General features: G+C 42.7%; 1 protein-coding gene across 1 annotated transcript in view; it reads left to right on the top strand.

Annotated features, from left to right (window-relative positions):
• LOC115320539 (presequence protease, mitochondrial) overlaps nt 1-19620 on the top strand; it is a 52663-nt gene extending 33043 nt beyond the window's left edge. The window contains exons 24-28 of the mRNA XM_029980764.4: nt 853-924; nt 1279-1393; nt 8756-8889; nt 10637-10729; nt 18363-19620. Coding sequence (XP_029836624.2) covers nt 853-924; nt 1279-1393; nt 8756-8889; nt 10637-10729; nt 18363-19497 — 1549 coding nt within the window. The 3' untranslated portion in view covers nt 19498-19620. The remainder of the gene's footprint in view (nt 1-852; nt 925-1278; nt 1394-8755; nt 8890-10636; nt 10730-18362) is intronic.
• The last annotated feature ends 676 nt before the right edge of the window (nt 19621-20296 follow it).

Below are 20296 nucleotides of genomic sequence, written 5' to 3'. Positions count from 1 at the left end.
TATTCAACGATTATGGCTGGTGTATCTATATAAGGTGTGGTCAAATGAGATTCTTTTTGTGCACCTCTGTTATACGTCCTTAAAGGTACATCGCCAGGTGGGGCAGAATTAAACGGAGCAATACATGAGGAAGCAAGAGTGCACCAGGTTTTTTTATAAGAGGTTGCTGTACGCGTTTAGACACGCACCCAACTGCGGGGGGAAGTGGTGGATACCATCCGCCTTCCGCAACTGGACGCCTGGCCTAGCTACGGGAGATCTTCCACTTCTTCATGTCCTTTGTGAAACATTTGCATCCCGTCGGTGACTGTTCTTTGACACACATTTGTCACTATACATTGCCCACATTCTGCAAGGAATGTTGACTGGTCAACACTGTTCCGCTGTAAAGAACTGAATCACCCTTCGCTGACCAACCTTCGACGGACTCCTAGTCACACCGGCCATCTGTTCACTGGTGTCAAACAAAAACCAGACATGCAAGAAGAATGAACGCTTGCCCGCTTGTACTTTGGTCTGCTCTTATTACAATAATCAAAACGTCATTTGGCTCCTCTTGTGTTGGTCTACGTGACGTGGCACAAACAAGTTTCATTTGATCACGCCTGGTACTAATAAAAGGCAGCAGCCAGCCTGTGTTCAGCTAAAGATATCTTGGCTCACGAGATACTGCTGCTTCTTTGTGTCGGTGAATAGGATTAGTCTGAAAAGAGTCTTCCTATACACAGTTCTAGAGTTCTGCAGCCAAACTTCCCTAGCATGTCTGGTTAGATCACATCGGAATTGCTTGACTATATGTATATATTTGATTATGCAAGTATTATATACAGTCCATCTTATGGCTGTCTGCAGAGAGAAAGGTGGTGCGTATGGAGCAGGAGCCATCGTTCGTCCTGGTGGATGCTTCAGCTTCTACTCGTACAGGTGACTTGCAGTCTTCTTTTTAAAGCAGAATTTACTTGTAGTTTTGTCTTTTTTGCTATGATATTGCATATAGTTTAAAGTTACCCCATCGGATGTGTTGAAGAGTGCCAGCTCAGTTGGTCCAATTGCTTGATAGTGCAGCTTCCTGCATTTCTTCAGTATGGCGAAAAGGCTGTTATCAAAACTAATTGTGGCTTGCTGGAATCTATATGTATGCAGCACGAGCTGATGTGCTCAGATTTGGTGCTCATTGCTGTCATTTACGAGTAAAATGCAAGCGGGCACCGAACCCACTTCAAGTTCTTACGGTGTCACGACACATGTACAACTTGCGTCTGTTATGGTGGGGCACAGGGATCCCAACTTGGAAAGAACGCTGGCCACCTTTTCCGACTCTGTGTCCTGGCTGGAGAGAGGCGAGTTCACGGAAAAGGATCTCGAAGAGGCCAAACTGTCCTGCTTTGCAAAGGCAAGCATTTTGTTCCCTGTTCTCATCAGGCAGTCTTGCAAGGTCTGCCAACTCTTCGCTCATTTCTGTGAACGTGGGGGGCTGCCACTCAAATAAAGTGCCCGGTTCACCTGCCATGTTTGCTAGTCAAAATGCAAACAATGAATCTCACATCGCTGCTGTTCTTACGCCTGGCTTTTGTAGCAAGTTTGGGACATGATGCTAGTCTTGCTGAAGTAGACAAAACAGATGCCTCTTGTTTCAAGATGAATCGAGTATCTGTGCAGACCAAACAGTTTGCTGCACATAAATGCATATCCCGCCAGATGTATTTAGGAAATTATTACAAACTTGCTGTGTTGGTGACAGTCTGGTTCCAACATCTAGGCATGAATTATGTTTTACTAGTTTTGAACTTTTTGCTCTAGTCAGCATTTCGATCTGGCAGAAAAAGTTGGACAAACGTGTTGCATTGAAACAATGCCTGTTGCAATGCCTTTGGGAGTTGTTTGCTTGGAGTACGCGAGACTGTAGCTGCATCGCTGGGAAGTGCAAATAGTACCTAAGTGCATCTGGTTGCCCTTGTCTCAACTAGGGATGTCGCGAACCACCCTAGGTTCGATTTCGAAAGGTTTCGATATTTGCGAAGCGAACTGAGGTTCGATTTCGAAAAATTTCGATATTTTCGTACCGACCGAGGTTCGATTTCGAAAAATTCGCAACTTTTGACCACAGCGGTGTTTCGAATTCGAAAATTTCGAAGCTTTCACGGTTTCTAAAATTTCGATATCGAATATTTCGAATATTTTTTTACTTCAGGTTCGATAAATTCGAAGATTTCGAAATTGTTTGTAAAAAAATTCGAAAACTTCGAACGCTTCGAATTTTTATAGACATGAGGTTCGAACAATTCGAAGATTTTGAATTTCTTCTTGCATAAAGTTCGAAGGTTTCGATTCTTTTTTAACGTTAAGTTCAAAAAAAAAACAAAAAAACTTCGAAGATTTTGAATTTCTTTCTAATCCATGTTTTCAAAGTTCGAAGTCCGATTTTCAAGTTTTTCCACAGTTTCAGTTTCAAATAACGTTTTCACGACTCACTGGTTTTCACAAAATCAAGTTTAGAAAAGTTAGGGTGTGATATCTAGATTCTGCGAAGTTGGTCAGGCAATTAAATGAGGCGACGAGTGTCCCGGACGTGCTAGAATATTTGCCAGTGCAGAATTGTGACCGCCAGCCCTGGGGGGGGGGTCTTCAACCTGCATCACGCAGTAGTGATTGCACGAACACACTGTTTTACGAGACTCATCCAGTTCGAAACGGCCAGGGGCGAGCAGGAGGTTGAGGCTCAGAAAAACCTTGATGCGACCTGGCAAACTAGCTCGCCACCCCTTGCACGCTGGTAGTAATCCGATCCGGTGAAGTTTATAATTTTCCTGGAGGTTTATTTTCTGGGACGGAGGAATCGCCTCGCAAAAAGCACAAAAGCCGACACAACTCGAGGTCGAGGAGCGTTCTACCATACAAGTGGCGTCGAAAGAGGAAAAACGGGGGAAAGAGGGCAGCGAAGGGGGAGGGGGGGGGGGTGCTTCAGCCTCCTTCTTCCCCTTGCAGGTATTTCGGACTGTTAAAGAAAACAATACGGGGAAAGAGGGCGTGGTCGAGCTTATTTTAATCTGACACTGCATAGAAGGTTGCGTAGATGTTCATTGTTAGAAACTCGTTGTCAGATGGCACTGCTCGTCACATGCTTAGTGGTTCGGAAGTTCAAAGCTGTCTTTTCGACCTAAACACCTGTGCCGATAGTAACAAAAAAAAAAAAAAAAAGAATAAATGCGGGAATAAAAAGCAGGAAAAAAAAAAAACTATCAAGAATTCGTCGGAAGTGTTCTATTCTTGCATATTCAGAGGTTCAGAACTTCGAAACAAGTTTCTTTTACCAAAATGTATACAGGCTAAAAGAAACACGTCCCAGGAACGTGAAGCGAAAAAAAAAAGTTTTCTTTTAATGACGTGCTGAACTTGAACTCTATTAGAAATCTTCTCCCATGAGTTAATTTATTCCTTAACGTGAAAAAACAATGAATATATTATTTTGTATTCTGCAGATGGCAATGATATGTACTGTCTGTGGTGTTAATTTAAATGCGGTACCTCAAACAACTTAGACGAAAATAAATATCAAGTTTAGGTCATAATTGCATGCAGATACATGTTTGGACATTTCTTCGAAACTCACGTTGAATAACAATAATCACATCTTAAGACGGCACTTACCTAGGCTATACATAGATCATTCTTAAAAAAGTATAACATATCTACCATAAATAGCTCCGGCTGCAGCGTGCTTCAAATCTGGCACAAACAATAATCGTCAAAAACCCGTCGTCCTTCCTCGCCCCTTCGGGGATTTATTTCTTTAAACCTAAGCATGCCAGAACATTGAAATAAACGACATTGTCTTTCGTAAGGAACGCAGCACCGCGTGTAAAAGTTCGAGAAAAAAAAATTACGAATGTACACCACTACCTGAAATCAAATGAAACCGTCCGCCGGTCTTTCGAAGTTCGACGAACGTCGAACTTTTACCCTAAAAGTTCGAAGTTTGTCGAACTTCTGACTTTTCAGAATTCGAACGTTCGAAACTTTTCGAATTCTCTTGATAGATAAGTTCGAAAGTTTGAAATTCATCGAATTTTTTGGTCAGTCAAGTTCGAAAGTGCGACAAGCATCGAACCTTGCAGCGCAATAAGTTCGAAAGTTCGAAAAAGATCGAATTTTTAGCGTAATAAGTTCGACGGTTCGAAAAGCGTCGAACTTCTTAGCTTAACAAGTTCGAAAATTCGACTTCCGTCGAATTTTACGATATAGAAAATTCGAAAAATCAAAATCTTTTGAACCTTTCGAACCGCTTGATTCGATCATCGAAACTTCGATTCGAAAAAAGTTCGCGGCATCCCTAGTCTCAACTCACAATTTCTGAGGGTTTGCGCCGCTTACTGCATGCTCCTTACAAAACTTTCTACCATATCATGTGGCCAGCACGTGCCATGTGTCACAAAAGATAAGAAAAAAGCTACAGCAAAGTATGATATTAAACCTCAGGTGCAGAAAGGTTGCTTGGTCTCAATCATCAGGAATGAGCACAAACATGAACCTAAATATTTTTTTTTTTCAACAATAAAAAAAAAAAAAACTAAGGGGAAAAGATATTTTGGAGGGCTTTTTTTTTAGTTTAAGGAGTATTCACCTGCTCATCAGTCAATGGGCGAATTTCACTACATAAACCTTAGTTTCAGGAATGTACCGGAGTATTGATTATTTTTGATGCTCAAATGAAGATGTAATGAAAGTCTTGCTACTTTTCGATTTTTCTGCAAGAGCACTAAAGATTTTTAATAAAAAAAATCTAGAAATATGACTTTTTTGACTGTTTTGAGCACCTTTTGAGGCAATTTTGAAATTAAAATTACTTAGATGACAAAACCGACAGAATGAATAGTAGTACTTACTAGAGGTGTCTCCTCTTTTGATTTTAGGATCCTGATGGGAAACCTAAATGTCTTGACATTTGCGTATTTGTGCAAATAAGTTTGACAGGGCAGCTTCTGCTAGATTTACTTTCAATGTGTTCAGCAAGATGGCGACGTCAGCACCAAATGCCCCAAGCCAGAGCATTTGTTGTTGTTTTCACGAGCTTGGACGGGTGGTGACTCGCTGCATGAGTCCTATGTTTGATACCACCGACATCAGTTTTGCCATTTTGCTGGAGAATGATCTGTGCGAGATTTTTGTCTGCTGCGCCACAGAAAAAATAGGACCAATGAGAGGCGACGCATGTACTATGACATAGTGATACAATGGCAACGTGCTGTGTCTCGCCGCCATGCGACGAGCTTCACCTTCAATTTTAGAGTGACCACAGCTGGCGCCACGGTTAGATCGTGCCACGTAACCTTGCACTTTGCGAGCTTCTAGATCATACCAAAGAGTCACACGCCCCCAGTAAAAAGTCCCTTGACGCGTTCGCCTTGCCAGTGGCATAAAATCATGAAATGCGCCAATGCGCGAGTTTGTGCCTAGTGCGACACTTGGAAGAAAATGGCGGCGCAGCACTAAAATAAGCGGCTATGGAGTGGCCTCTGAAAGGGAGCCGCGATGCGGCTCTTGCTCCTGGTTTCGTGGTATGTGTCGCTTGCATTCGCCAACAGTGGTAGTCGGTACTTGTAAGAAATGCCAAACGTGAATTTTAGATTGAGACTTCAGCTCACAGCACTGGTTTGGCTTCCTGGCTTTTTGGGGGGCTCGCTAGTACTATCAGGGAAAAATGAAATGCGAACAGAGGAGCGTGTGGCTCGCGGTACAGGCTGCGTCGCCTGGAAGTGAGCCTAGGGGCGAGGCTGTGTGGCCTACTTCCATGTGTATAAACCCCTCGCTCGGCGCTTCCCAAGCTTCGGCATTACACCTCTCGGTGCGCTGAAAGCTATCACCGCTATTGTTGCTTGCTCGACGCGTGTGGCGCGAGGAAGCTCGCCGCTTGTAGTAGCTAAAGCACGCGCTGGCTGAGCGCGCGCTCTAGCTGCTACTAGCGGCGAGTCGAATTAACCGAGGTCGAACTAACGAAAGTTTAGTGTACAAATGAAGCACAACTTTCTTTGATTATCCCACCAATGCTACAAGTGCCCGTGCAATAAATGTGAAATAAAAATAATTAAAAAAAAAAGAGAGGAAACCATTTTTAGCATTTTAATAAAACGCTAAATGTGATGCACAATTTTTTTCTTGTTTTTTTAACGCTTTTTTAGTGTTCGTGAGCAGATGCTGAGAAATGCTTATACACCGCCCTCTATGTTTACGAAATCGTAGCCCAGACCGTTGTGATTTTTCGTCGTTTCGAAAAGTGAGCAACGAACCCGCTCTATGCACTATTCAGCATGCGATCTTCACAGCTCAACACATACGTGTTTGTCGACTCTGAAAGCGAGCAAAGCATGCGCCGTGCGAACAAGCACTGAGAATGGCACCACGGTCAGGAGCTCTTTTCTACCTGCGAGCGTGACTCGTGCAAACTGTGACGCTACTCGTTACAGGCTCACATATAACAGCTGAACTCAGTGGAGCAAAAATTAACAGCAAAATTTGCGCTAAAAACATTTATTACAACACGCCGCAGCGTATTCGTAGGAAACCAAATTTCATTAGACGAAACAAGCGACGCCACGAAACCCAATACATGATGTCAAAACGTCAGTTGCGCCTTCATCTGCACACAATTAACACTAACGTGGAAGTTTGGGCTAGTTGGTATTTCATGATTAAAAATTTAAACAGCGCAAGGACACGGACAAGAACAAGAGGTAGACGAACAAGCCGCTGTTTTAATTTTTAACAGCGCCTTGCTGTTCTTGCTGTTCTTGTCCGTGTCCTTGCGCTGTTTTAATTTTTAAACAATTAACACATTTGCGAAAGCTGACAACCCAAGTGCACACAACCAATGCACAACAACATCGGCTAATGGGGTGTTCGCAAAACATGTTTGAATTGTTCGAAACTGGTTCCAACTTCTGAGCCGGTCGTAAATCAGAGCCATTTCTTTGATTATTATATTGCTTGTGCCCCGTTCTGGGCGTTGGCCCCAGGCAGTAGTGGCGGACGACGGGCCGACAAAATCTAGCTCGCCTACATCGGCGGTGAACAGCCCGTGGCCCGATCGCCCACCACGAGCACCCGACCTGCATGTGCAGCTGCGAGCATGCAACTCGCTTGTTCCGGAAATTTTCTGCGTCATCTAGGAGGAAAAGGCTGCAAATAAATCACGGGCAAATCCCCCTTAACACAAAAAATTTATGGCAAATTGCTAGGCAATTGCATTGCATACATGAAACATTCTAGCGTCACAAGTGTTTGATACTCTGAGTTGCCAGACGCCTACGTTCACGGTGCTCTTCATCAGATAGTGTAACATATGCCCTGTGTGCACTTGATAGTTGTTCCTAGAATGAAACTATACTACCGTTAATGGGGCTGATAAACCTGACGATCTCCCAGTGCCTTCCGTACTCGTGAGCTCCTCTCCCTCACTGCGCACAGATGGTCGAGCTCCTTCTCGCCCACCCCTCTGGTCCCGTGGCCTTTGCGTCAACCAGTCAGCGTCGAGCACCTCACTCCTCCTCTCCCATCTCTCAACCAATCAGTGTCGAGCCTCGTGTCCCTGCTTTTATCTGGGCTTCACGAAATGTCGAACATCTGACCAAAGAATGTTTTTTGTCAAAAGCTTTTACAAGCTTTTCTCTCAGCTTTTTCATGGGTCATTAGAGATGACTCTCAATTGTTTGGAGCTTGTAGGGGCAGTGAAATCTTAATCAAATGCACTGAGACCATGAGTTTATTTTATTCAGTACTCACTTGGGTGAACGGGCTGTTCACCTTTGTTTGCTTCCTCTGAGGGACATGGGCCACAGTAACTGTGCTCCGCAAATTGAGAATTCTTCTTAGGGCGCTTTGGTGTTTTCTTCTCCAAAGATTAAGTGCTCTGCGATGCTCAGTGCAGTGTCCATGTCAGCGGCATTTGGCTTGAAAAGCGATGTAGTGGTTTCTTGGCCTTACACTTGCACAATTTTGCTGTCTGAAGGCAGACCACAGGCCTTGACATGTTTGTTGACATCAATGTATTTGATTACAAAACATCCCCAAGACAATTGCTCTAGCCCAGTTTTGTTAGCCATGTGTGCTGCATGACTATGTTGCCTGCTATTGATTGCTTTCATAAACTTCTGAAGGAATGGTGCCAAGGTGCATACACGCTGCCGTGCTTGGCTTGGTTGACCTGGCAGCTTAGCACCGCTAGTTTTCTATGTTCACTGTATTTCTGACCGTGCCACTGTAACCGTGTAAAGAGCAGATAAGCGATAAACTAGGCGTGGTCAGCATAATCGCGAGGCTTTTTCATTACCGGACTTCTGGAACACAGATGCATTTTTTTCCCTACGCGTGCATGCACAATTGGTGGAACTGTACTCATGTTTCAAACTAACCAAAAATTAAAATGAAGCGATCAAATTACTGAGACTCAGCGGTATAACTCATACCTACTGACACGAAAAGCCAGTGAAAAAGAATTCAATCTTGCCAACAGAAGAATGCTGTTGCTGTTGCCATTTTTTTTTGTTAATCGCAGTATTTATGTGATTCTTAGCATCTGCTTGTTCTTGCTGCACGAGGCTAAAAAAGATAACAGATTTTACGTCACTGTAAGCTAAGCATACCTCAACTGTAAGGTCCTCCCCCAAACAGGGTTGTTCTTTGCATGCCGCCTTGTCTGGAAAAAGGTGGACTCTTAGAATTGTATAATTACTGTTTGTAAGTGTGCAAGTGTCCTCTGCAGGTGGACAGTCCTATTGCCCCAGGCTCCCGTGGCTTGGGTACCTTCCTGCACGGAATCACCGATCAGATGAAGGAGCAGCACAGGCAACAGCTCTTCAACAACACCAAAGACCAAGTCATCGATGCCATCAGAAGGTAAGCCATGGTGTTTATGTATCAGTCTTGTAATAAACAAGAACAATTCAGTGCACTGGAATTCGTCGACAAACAAAGAATTGCATTCTTGGTAGGGGTGTGCGAATACCGAATAGTAGTTTTCGAATCGAATACCGAATTGAATCAAGACAAAAAGCCAAATATTGAATCAAATATCGAATAGTGATTTTATCTGTAGGAATTTTTCAAAATGTGCTGCGAATGAGATTCTTATATGTGCAGAGTATGTGCCTGTTGCAGAATATGCATCTTGTATAAAACAAAAGCTAAAATGTAAAAAAAATTTCGGTGAAAAAAAAATTAAAAAAAAATAAAAGCAGTTGCTGTTGGACACTAAAGATCCAATCTTATGGCTCAATATAATCTATCTACCCTAAACGTCACAAAATGACCAAAGTTACAGCCACGCATGTCTTTTTTTCTTGTTAAAAGCACAACCTAACACCACAACCTTTTTTTGATAACTAGGTATTTGTATATCTCCAAAAAGGGGCATTTTGTGATATTTGGTTTCCATTTTAAGAAAGAAAAATAGCACCCAGGATTTTATTTCACATAAATAACCAGATAGGTCTTAAATCTGAGTAAACAGGCTTAAACAATATAATCTGAAGTAAGAAAAAAAACTTTTTTAGGTGGCGCAAGACACCGTCCAACTGCCGCTATGCATCCATTTTTCCGTCTACCTATCCTGTTTTAGAGAGCCTTGATTTAAAAGAGGGAGCAAGCGAAACTGAAACCACGGAGACGGCTCCAGCGCAGATTGGTCGTAAGTGCGCATGTGTTGTGTTGTCGCGTGAAAAAAGGCGAGCAAACAGAAGGGCGACGACGCCTGCCCTCCCTGCCCTGCCTGCCCAATCCCGATCGACGCTTTCGTCTTTTCGTCACCTTCTCGCAGTTCGTAATTCAAACGTGGCTATCGAACGGTTGGAAACCCTCTCAAATCTAGGCACACTATTTGTTCGTTCCGTTTTGTTCTGAATCAGAATTTGCGGCTTGCGGTTCCAAAAGAACCACAACGATAACTCTGCTGGTTTCATCGGCGTGGTTATCGTGGTTTTCTTTCTGTGATCGTGCAGTTGCCAATTTCTGTGAGTGCGGCAAGTGTGTTTTACATCGGTGCTTGAATTTGAAACGAGGGGCTTTACTCGTGAAAATAATTAGGCATGGCGCGGTATTCCGGCCTCCTGACAATTCCTCTCTTGAAGCGGCGCAAATGGGATGTTTCGGTTGTGATTCAAGGGAAAATTGTGTCACGATCGTGAGTAAATCCGCATGCTATAAAGTTGGTGGCATTCGTTACTTTTCTTTTTTCTAACCTGTGCGTTAGATTTTTGTGGAATGGTAGGACCATGAGCTGTTTTTCGCATGTTCTGTCTAACATCACAGGCGCTTACATCGGGAGAAAAAACTGCTTTTTTGTCAGCTCCGCGCCGACCGCGCGTCTTTGGCCGAATATATTGAATATTCGAGTAATTAAATACTAGGAATTTGATTCACGAATCGAATTATTCGGGAACTTTCTATTCGATTCGTATATTCGAGTATTCGCACACCCTAATTCTTGGCACAGGGCTAATTGTTTAGTTCAGATGCCAAAAGAAGGCTACACTATGGAAGAAATAGAGGTCAACGAAGAAATGGAAGGGAAGAGAGAAAAGGCAGATTTTTCTGGTCAACACAAGCCTTGCCTTCATGTTTTCTTTTATTTTTTGTTCTTTTCCAGGAGCGTGAGCGAATCCTGCAGGTCCAGTGTAGCTGTCATAGGTCCCGAAAACGGCTTCACGGAAACCGGGAAACAGTGGCTAGTCCATCGAGAGTAGGTGTTAGACAGCATATTTTGTTTGTCTTTTTGTACCTTTTTTTTACCAAAGGGACAGTTGGGTATGTTTCAATCTCAACATATTTCTGATGAAATGAGCAGGCAAAAGTGTCTCTTGCTTAATGAGCGTAGCATGACAGTGAAAGTGAACTTTTAGGAGGCATTTTACAGATCTGCACATATATAGTATTTACACTGATGTTATGCCAGACTTGTTATGAAGGATTTTTAGTTATAGTAAAAGCATTGTTGTATTGTTTCTATCCTTATTTATTAGCATCATCTTATACCACCCAGCTGTTTCTAGGCTCCAAGTGGATTATGGACTTAGTTTACAATTGGTGTCATCAGTTTGCCTCTAGCACATGGGCAAATAAATGCATTTTCGTAAGTCTCGCCTTTGTGACTATTTTAATTTGTGTTGCGACGCCGAAGTCAACATATAAACATTTGTGTAACATCTGCAGTTTCATACTTTAATTTGTTAGCATTATTACCCACATGACAGGAAATAGCTGACGCCGTCCGTCTGCGGACAAAATAGTAGAAAGGGAAGTGCGCCACGTAGAGAGGATGAAATTAGTGAAGGACACTGGCGAGAGGGAGGCGACGTTGTGGGGTAAAAGCCAATGCACACACGGGAAACCGGTGAACAGCAAAAGCAGCGTCAGGCAGAGGATGCCACTGCTAAGCGTGCAAGGCGGGCGTATGAGACAGGAGCGGAAGCGACGCCTAGCTTGGCTGGCCGAGATGCGGTGCAAGAAGCAACATGCTGATGTGGGTCTGCGTGCGACAGAAGCCAGAAAAAATTAAGGGGGGACACTGGCTAGAGGTCAAACTTTTGAACTACTCAAGTGATCGGAATGCAATTTCCAGGGGAGATTTAGCTTTAGATTTAGGTTTACTGTGCAAACTTTCAGCTCTCTAGGACAAATTTACATACCTGCATACGATTATATGTCACTTTTCATTAAAAAATCTACAATATGCAAATGAAGCTATTAAGCATCATTTTGACTGCTTGAATATAAAGTGGGGGATATGGGACCTCGGGCTATCTAGTTTTAATAGCTTAAATGTAAATATTTCAGGAAGAGTTATTACCTCAAACTATGAGATGCACATCTGTCCTCTGTCAATTTTTGAAAACTTATTTTTTTATCACTGTGAACTTCAACTTAAAACAAAATAAAGTAGATAGCCCGATTCCTGAGTAAATTTCAGTTCAGGAACATCTTGATTGTGGTATCAGAATACTTTCACCTTCGAACAAAAGATTCCTTCGTATGAAATTTGCAGCAAAAAGTGGAACTGAGAAAAATGCATTCAAACATTGAACTCCTTTACTTTGTCACTGTCTCACAATATGTTGAAAATATTTTATATCATTGTAACTATTAGGCATATGGTTATCAAATTCGGTGTAAGGGTGTACAATTGTAACGAAGCCTAAAAGAGGCAGCAAGAAATAGGGGAAGCAAAAGAGAAAGCCAAACGGAAAAGTGAAGCGGTCAGCACTGGCATTTCCCAAAAGAGGACGTGTGTGGCGATTCCCAACGGTCGTGCTAACGCATTTCCTAAGGATTTACCAGTAGATCTTTTTCTGGCTTATGGCAGTTGAGTCTTTTTTCTTGCTGGGAGGTTTATGATACCCTACCGTGGTTCTCCGAAGTATCTGGTTTGAGTTTGCCAGAGGTGTAGAGCTAATAGGAAACTGCATTCTCGCGGAAGTACTGAAAGATGAGCTTTCCTAGATAAAACTATCCTCTCTGGGCCCTTACAGTGGAATTGGCTGTACCACTTTTTCAGAAAATCGATGCTGGAGGTTTTTTAGATAGGCCCTCTTATCACTTTCTGTTAAAGTACATCCTTCTACTGTAGAATACCGCGGATCCGCCCACTTCACAATAAGCGCCCATTCCCATATTTCAAGATCTCAGAAAATATGCACAGTACGTTTATATGTAAAATTGATGACTGAACAAGCATCCATCCCGCATGTTCCGTGATTATCTCTCAGTTTTGAGTGGGCACTTGCAAGCTATCTTATGGTATATGTTTACCCTCAAAAAATTTGTAATCTATTTGCTGATCAGCCCAATTACACAAGAAACCCAAGTTACATAGCTCATTCAAATGCTAAAAATCGATCTGTTACTCACCGTGTGCAAATGCTCCTTACTGGCGAGCTTTCCTTTCTTTGTAAGGGGTGCTTTTCTGACGTGCACTGTTCTGCAGTGGAGGAGCACTACGGTTAATAGCGGTTCATGTGGCTATTGTGCTACTAGCTAGGAACTGAAAGACGGCACTTGCGTGGCTGTAATGCATAGTATTCCCTTTTCGGCAATTTTCAGTTAAAATTGCAGGTGAAAGTCATCAAGTGAAACTAAACTAGAGCCACAATGAGCAAATGCTGACTTCACAACACTCCTGTTGCTTACAAAAGGCCCTATTGCAGACGATGACTGCATGCGCTGGACAAATGGAACGCTATAATGTAGCTAATGGTTTAAGTCAATATTTCAGTAAATAAATAGTTTCAAAGTTAAAATAAAATTTCAATAACTATAACTAACTTTAGTTACATTTTTGGAACGAGTTGTAATATATGTTCCAAAATTATGTTGACAAGTACACAAATTCACATCTATGTAGTCTCAACATCAGTATGTGTTGTAGCTGCCTCAGACCCTACCATGAGCAGAGTGCAGATTTAAGACAGAATTTTTCCAGTAACTTTTCCATGCTAAAGATTGAACTGTTGAGCAGTTTCAGCACACCAGGATATAACGAGATATTTTAAAAGTAATTGCAACATAACTTGGTTACTTTTTGTGGGTAACTAATTGTAACTAGATACATATGTAGGAATGTAACTGTATTTGTAGCTTCAATACATTTCAGATGAAGTTGCTATAACCTAGTTTTAGAGAAACTTTAACAGCTTTGGGCAAATGAGCTTCAGTGGGTATTGTTATATGCATGTTTTCTCGCATTACACATTTTAATTTGTTGAGGAGTGGCAACTGAACATCTTCTACTCTTCAATGCAGTGAGTATATTACTATAAACACGATTCTGAGCAATAGCTTGATCAAGTTGCTACCTGCATCTTGAAACTGAGCTTTAAAAAACAATCCTGCAATTGCTTTTTAAAGCTGAGTTGGAGCACTACATTCAAGAGGCTGCTGAGAACTGCTAAGATGCTCAGATGCAACAGCCTAATACTCTTTTTTTATTTTTTATGGTATAGCATTTATAGGTGATTACATGTTTTTCTTTTATTGAACCACTCGTCGGTTTATTTTCGGTCGGTAAATTGCTGCCGCAGTACAAATTCTCAGTTGACCAATCACCAGTTCGTGGGCTAGGAGACTTGCACTTATTCAATAAATTCAAGATAACAATCTATTATATTCTGTGAAGAAACAGGCTAGTTGTAGTAGATAATACTGAGTAAATTGACAGTTTTAGTATTGCATTTAAAGGACCCCACTTCAAGTAACCTCAGGAGTCAGTATCATGGTATCTCATTCTGTTAAAATGCAGCACCTAAAGTGAGCTCGAGTAAAACACTTGAAAATCCGACCTTAATGTCAAGACATCCATCCAGTGTCCAGTAAACAAAACCTAATACATATTAAAAAAAAACCTTTTTTTTTTTTTTTTTTTTTACTTTTAGAAATAAATTATGCGTCTCCAAACGCTCATTTTCCGCGCCCAAATGTAGCGTTGGTGATCCGAACCAGATTCAAAAGCCTCAGGACTAACCGTTATCTTATTCAAAAGTTATATGTGATATTCTTACATTTTCAAGGGGAAAATGGTGGCCGATGGACGTGTGGAATGGCGCCAGTTACCAAAATGGGCAAAAACAGGTCCCATTTTTCATTGAAATTTTCATAAAATATCTTTTGAGGTAACAGTTAGGCTGAGTATAAGCATTCGGCGATGCAAATTTTTATTTTTGCAATAAAGAAAAATTATTTGGGCGGGAAAGGAGCATTTAAAAATGCATAATTAATTTTTGCAATTAATTTTTTTTACGTTATGTATTAGGATTTTGACAATATACTCCCCAGGAGTCAACGCCAGGGTCGAAAGCGAAATGTCGCGAATTCTAAAGGCGACGCGCGCTATGTTAGCGGCACCGACCTAATTAGCGCTAAATGAGAATTGCGGCAGCTCAGACAGAAATCAACCCCACCCAAGGCGGGGGTGGCCCCCTGGTGAACCTAAAGAGGGGCTTTAGGGAACCATAGACGACATGGTCCGCACAGCACATGTAGTTATCGCCTGTTTTCTCCTGGTGTACTTATCTTTTCAAAGAACCTGATTGCCACGTGCTTAAACTTTCTCTGTACCTTGCTTCATAGAAAGGCTAATAATGTACTATCTCTCCTTCTTTCTCTCTCCAGTCATGCTTTCGGGAGGTCGTGGAGTCTTGTGATCGTGAGACAAGACAACACGCGCACTGCGGTCATAAACAAACGAAGGGGTTGCCAGTCCCGTGTAGTTGCGTCTTGACAGACCATCTGCAGCCATGGCAACGACTTGTAGCTTATGTAGTGTATTATGTGGTGATTATATTACTAGTGAACACGAAACGTTGACAGCATAGCAGAAAAATGTTCGCAGTGTGTAAGATATGGATGTCCATCCCTCGAAGAGGATCGGGCAAAATCCTCAAGTTCGTGCATTTCCCATTTGTAGCCACAGTTGGAGTTCACCGATAATCTAGCACTTGTTATAATTATTGCAGCACAGGTGAGTGCTTCGCGGAATTCGTCAGTCTGGTATGAAGAGGGACAAAAGACGGACCTCTCAAGACGCCCTTCTGCCGACGTAGGCAACTAGTGTGCCCAATATTTTTACTCATTATTTTTTGAATGTTTATTTTATTGAGGTCAATAGTTACAAATATTTTTAATCTTAACAGACGTCTTACTGAAAGTCTGCCAGTGAAGTCATAGGTTTACCTTGATCAGCCGAACGTACAACCGTCATGAATAGTATAGTAACAAGTTTGGGCTCAAACATTCCCACTTTATCGCGAATATAGGTGTAAATATTCACATATAATTTGCACCACTGTACTTACCTTTCTACTTCTTTCTGTAGAAAAAAAAATGACACGTTTACAACACCCTGTAAGCCGAATTAGAGCGCAGCTCTTGAGGAGGAGGAAGGAAGGTAGGTACCAAGGGGAGCGCCGCCTTCCTCCTTCTGACCTCCTCATTCTCCCTGCTACTCCTCCTCCCCTCCACCCTCCTCGTCCTCCCTTTATCCTTCAAGCTCCTCCTCCCCCTCCTTCCCTCTTCCCTTCTCTTCCTCCCCCTCCCCTCCTCCTCCCCGCGCGGTGCATTATGGGACATTTATGGTATCCCCCTCCCTCCTCCCCGCGCGTTGCATCATGGGAAATGTCCCATAATGCACCGCGCGGTTACGGCGACGCCGACGCCTCTCAGGCCGGGAACGGGCGCCTAAAGCCCGGTTCAGACAGTTGCGTTTGACTGCGTTGCGGCAGCGAGAAACCAGGACATCCCTGCTGCTTATATCGCGTGCTAAGATGATTCCTTGAATTGGATTGCATGCTTCATACGAAGCACAGATGTGCCGGTGACTCGCTTTCGGTTCTCGACGCAACGCAGTCAAACGCACTCAAACGCAAGTGTCTGAACCGGCCTTAAGAGCTGCGCTCTAAAAGATGTAGTAGCAATTACAATTGTTTTCGTCCTGCTTTTGTGGATAAAGTTCAGCTAAAGCTCCTAGAACTTGTATTTTTAAGGGGCAAAACAGGTTTATTGGTTACATTAATTAAAGGGAGAAGCAACGCGGGTATTTTTTTAATTAGAAGAATACTTAAACTTGAACCCGGTGCCCGAATACAGCACAAAACATATATCTAGTCAAAATAACGGAATCAAAAGATAATCGCATCTGTGGCATTGGGCAGAAATGCCGCCGTGAAAGGTACCGTTTTCCGCGCTGTAACCTTGAAGAAAAAAAAATATATATACATGTTTTTGTTTTTCGCTCCATGAAATTTTTTAGCTTCGTACTTTACGACAAGTTTGGCGCGACATAAACATTTTTGAGATAAAGTAATGATTTATATATTATTCGAAAGAATGTTTTAATAAGAATATATGACCTAAGTTAAACTGTTGTAGCTATTCAACTTTTTCATGATAACGGCTCAGAAATCTATAGTCAGTTACAGGTCAAGAAGGTAGCGGCAAATGCCCCTCAAAGGGAATCAGATATCCCTCCGCCACCTTTGCATCCAATAGCGTCCCACCGTTTCCGTGACGTCGCGGACAACGCGCGAGGAGGGTCTTGCCTTTCTGTACATATTTGCTTTATCTTTCGACTTTGACTTAGCATTGTGGAAGCCACGAGAGGGAGATTAGAGTTCTCCCCCACCGACGGAAACAAATACGACTTTCGGGGATTAGCTTCCCCCCCGATGGATACAAAGGCTGCTTTCAGGGGCTCGGTTCCCTCTCCGATGAATACAAAGGTCGCTTTCTAAAAAAGTTGGATCGGAGACAAGTGGGAATCATTGAAGTGGAACAAGGAGCGTTTCCAGTGAACTCTTCTTTCGACTGCGGAGAGATTTGAAACGGGCGCATCACACTTGTGGGAGGAGCTTCTCCTACCTTCTTGACTTGTAACCGACTATAGAGGCAAAACGTCAAAAAAGCCATGTTTGCGCATTATTGACGCAAAATATATAACCTCTACAATGCTCTACATATTTAAATAAATAGTTCCAATGATCTAATATTAGTGGAAAACATTTGAGATTTCTGATATTTGTAGTTTGTGTAGTAGGTGTCACCAAACAGGACACAAAGGCTTCAAAAATCGAGTGTACCGTTCTTGGGCACTCAGAATGTTTTTGCTTCTCTTCAAATAATGTTTTTTTGCAAATCTTTTTATTAATTCTCTACACGTGTTGAAGAGTAATATATATATATATATATATATATATATATATCAATTAGCAAACACACACACAAAAAAATATGTTCGGGCTTGCGGGCATAATCTTGTTTGAACAGAGCCAACAGTCTTTGTGAATCCCAGGAAAGCCTTTTATTCGTGGCAACGTCAATTTTTTCGCGTTTCCTTCTTTTTTTTTTTTACCCCTCCAAGTATAGGAAGTAGGCAAACAACAAATTCATGCTGTGTTGCGCAGTCACATGCATGTTAGAAAAGTCTACTCGTGTTAAACGATGATGTAAGAGAGAGATAGAGAGAGAGGAGTTTTAATAGCTCCTGACTTTTGAAGAAACTGTTCGTCTTGAACATGGCACCCGTTGGTCCATTCGTACACGTGGGCACGAGGAAGGTTGTTTGATTGTTTAGTAAGTTTACGTGTACGAGAGGTTCTTTTATGTTTTAAGCTCAGCTAGCCCTGCTAGTTCTGCTCGAAGATTTTTTTTTTTTTTCTCTCTTAAAAGTTTTGTTAACGTGAATTTAATCGTGAATGTTTTTATTTTAATTGAGATGCTCTTGTTAGCTTTTCTTTCAGATGGAAACGGAGGCTCTCTTGTAAGGATTCGAGAGGTACGAAAGTATTATTGCGAGTCATTTGAAAAACCGTTTGGTTTGATTCTTACAGCGGCAACAGCACTTCTCTGGAGGAGCCGACGGAAGAATCGCCAGCATCGCAGACGACGATGACCACCCGAGTCTTCAAGAAAGGTGACCGGCGCTACAGCGAGGAACCGCCTAAAATCCAGGACGGCCGTTTTATCCTAAGGATCAGGGGCCTACCGCGGAAGGTCGCCTCATCGGACGTAGTGCAACTGTTCACCGGTGCGGGCTTCAAAGTCAGCGGCGGCTCCGAAGGCGTCCTCCTCCAAAGCAAGGGATATCGACTCACGGGAGTAGCGTTCGTCGAACTCGAATCCCAGGAAGACTACAACAAGGCACTGGAGTATCCCTGGAAGGAGCACACCATCTTCGGTCGCTACATCGAAGCGTTCCCCTCCAACACCGCCGACGTTCGTTACTACGTCATGTCCCAGAAGCCCGAACCGGCGTCGTCATCGACCAAGGTCCTCCACCTCCGTGGGCTTCCCTGGGAGGCCTCGGAGGACAACATCAGGGCATTTTTCTCGCGCTCCAAAGTGTCGAACGTCACCCTACCTTTGCTGGAATCTGGCAGCAACCTCGGCTTTGCTTACGTCGAGTTCGCCAGCGCCGACGATGCCCGCAGGGCTCTGACGATACGGAATCGAAACATTGGCTCCAGGGAGGTCGAATTCTGCCCCGTGGCTGAAGACTCTGTGGACAGGCTTGTCAAGGGAGACATTCTTAGCTTGGCGTCGTACGCTAACCTTCCGATAGACAAAAGCGATACTTCGGCGATAAGCGCCGGAGCGTTTCGTCCCAAGAACAGCGGTGTTGACAAGAGTACCGGTACCGCGAGGCGACACGTCGGTGCCGTGAACGAGGATGACGCAGAATCGCTGCTGCATTCCAAGGGCCACAGAGTTCTGGCAAGCGGGATGCCGCTCTCCAAGAACGCAGTTTCCAACCTCTTGTGGCCCGTTCAGCCCACGAAAGTGGTCAAAATCGTAGGAAAAGACGGCAAACCGAACGGGAAGGTGATCGTCGAGTTCCGTTCTCACGAAGATGCCCTCAAGGCAACGGAGAAAGACGGCGAGACCTTGTTTGCACGCACCGTTAAGATGAGGCTGTTCTCAACCGACTCGGTGGACACAGAAGCAAGCATCGCGGAACAAGCGTAGATGAAGAGCCGATAGAATAATGATAGTCATTTGCGGTATATGCATCTTTTTTTCTTTTTTACTAAATAATCAAATTTAAAACAACTTTAGTCAGTATTTCAATAAATCTGATATGAAGCCCAATATTGTGGTGGCTAGTTCTTGGGTTCGGGGAGGTCGTACCTAGTCCTGTTTCTTCTGACCGGATTTCGAATATCGAGCAGTTGTAGTGTTGAACATTTGAAAGAACCGCAAGTGTCAGACTGCAGATAACCTTCAGAATAAGGGTCCCTTGAAACGGAAAGCCTCCAACGGTAATTGACCGCAGCACATACCTAACAAAACGTAATTTTTTTTAAACTTGAAACAATGTAATGCAACATATTTTTGGCTGATTCTGAATTACACGTTTTCAAGGAATCATCAAGGGAAATTTCGAAAAAATCGAGGATGATTATTTTTGTTTAATTGCCGCACTAAACTTGCATAATTTTGACTTATTTTGAAAAGTTCCGGGCGCAATGCAGAAAACACATAATTGAGATCTAACTTTTTGTTAAAAGTGAACAAAGCATGAATTACTTTACAAAACGTTTCGGCCTAAAACATATTTCTAAGATGTGTTAAAGAATTGTCGAGAAAAAGCCTATGAAAAAATTGCGCAAAAGGCCAAATTTGTAATGTTATCTTACTTGAAATAAGAGCTTAAATTAACTAGGTCTGACCGTTTCAAGTAGAGCAGTTATACTTACAAATATTCACGTTGTAGAAAAGGGACTTTTTTTATTCCCGTGGCCTTAAAATTTGCGTCCATGAGCAA

Source organism: Ixodes scapularis, unplaced genomic scaffold (genome assembly GCF_016920785.2).
Source record: "Ixodes scapularis isolate PalLabHiFi unplaced genomic scaffold, ASM1692078v2 PGA_scaffold3__209_contigs__length_174095766, whole genome shotgun sequence".
Classification (NCBI taxonomy): Eukaryota; Metazoa; Arthropoda; class Arachnida; order Ixodida; family Ixodidae; genus Ixodes; species Ixodes scapularis.
Note: the sequence above shows the minus strand (reverse complement) of the source record. Positions and strands in the feature narration are given on the sequence as shown.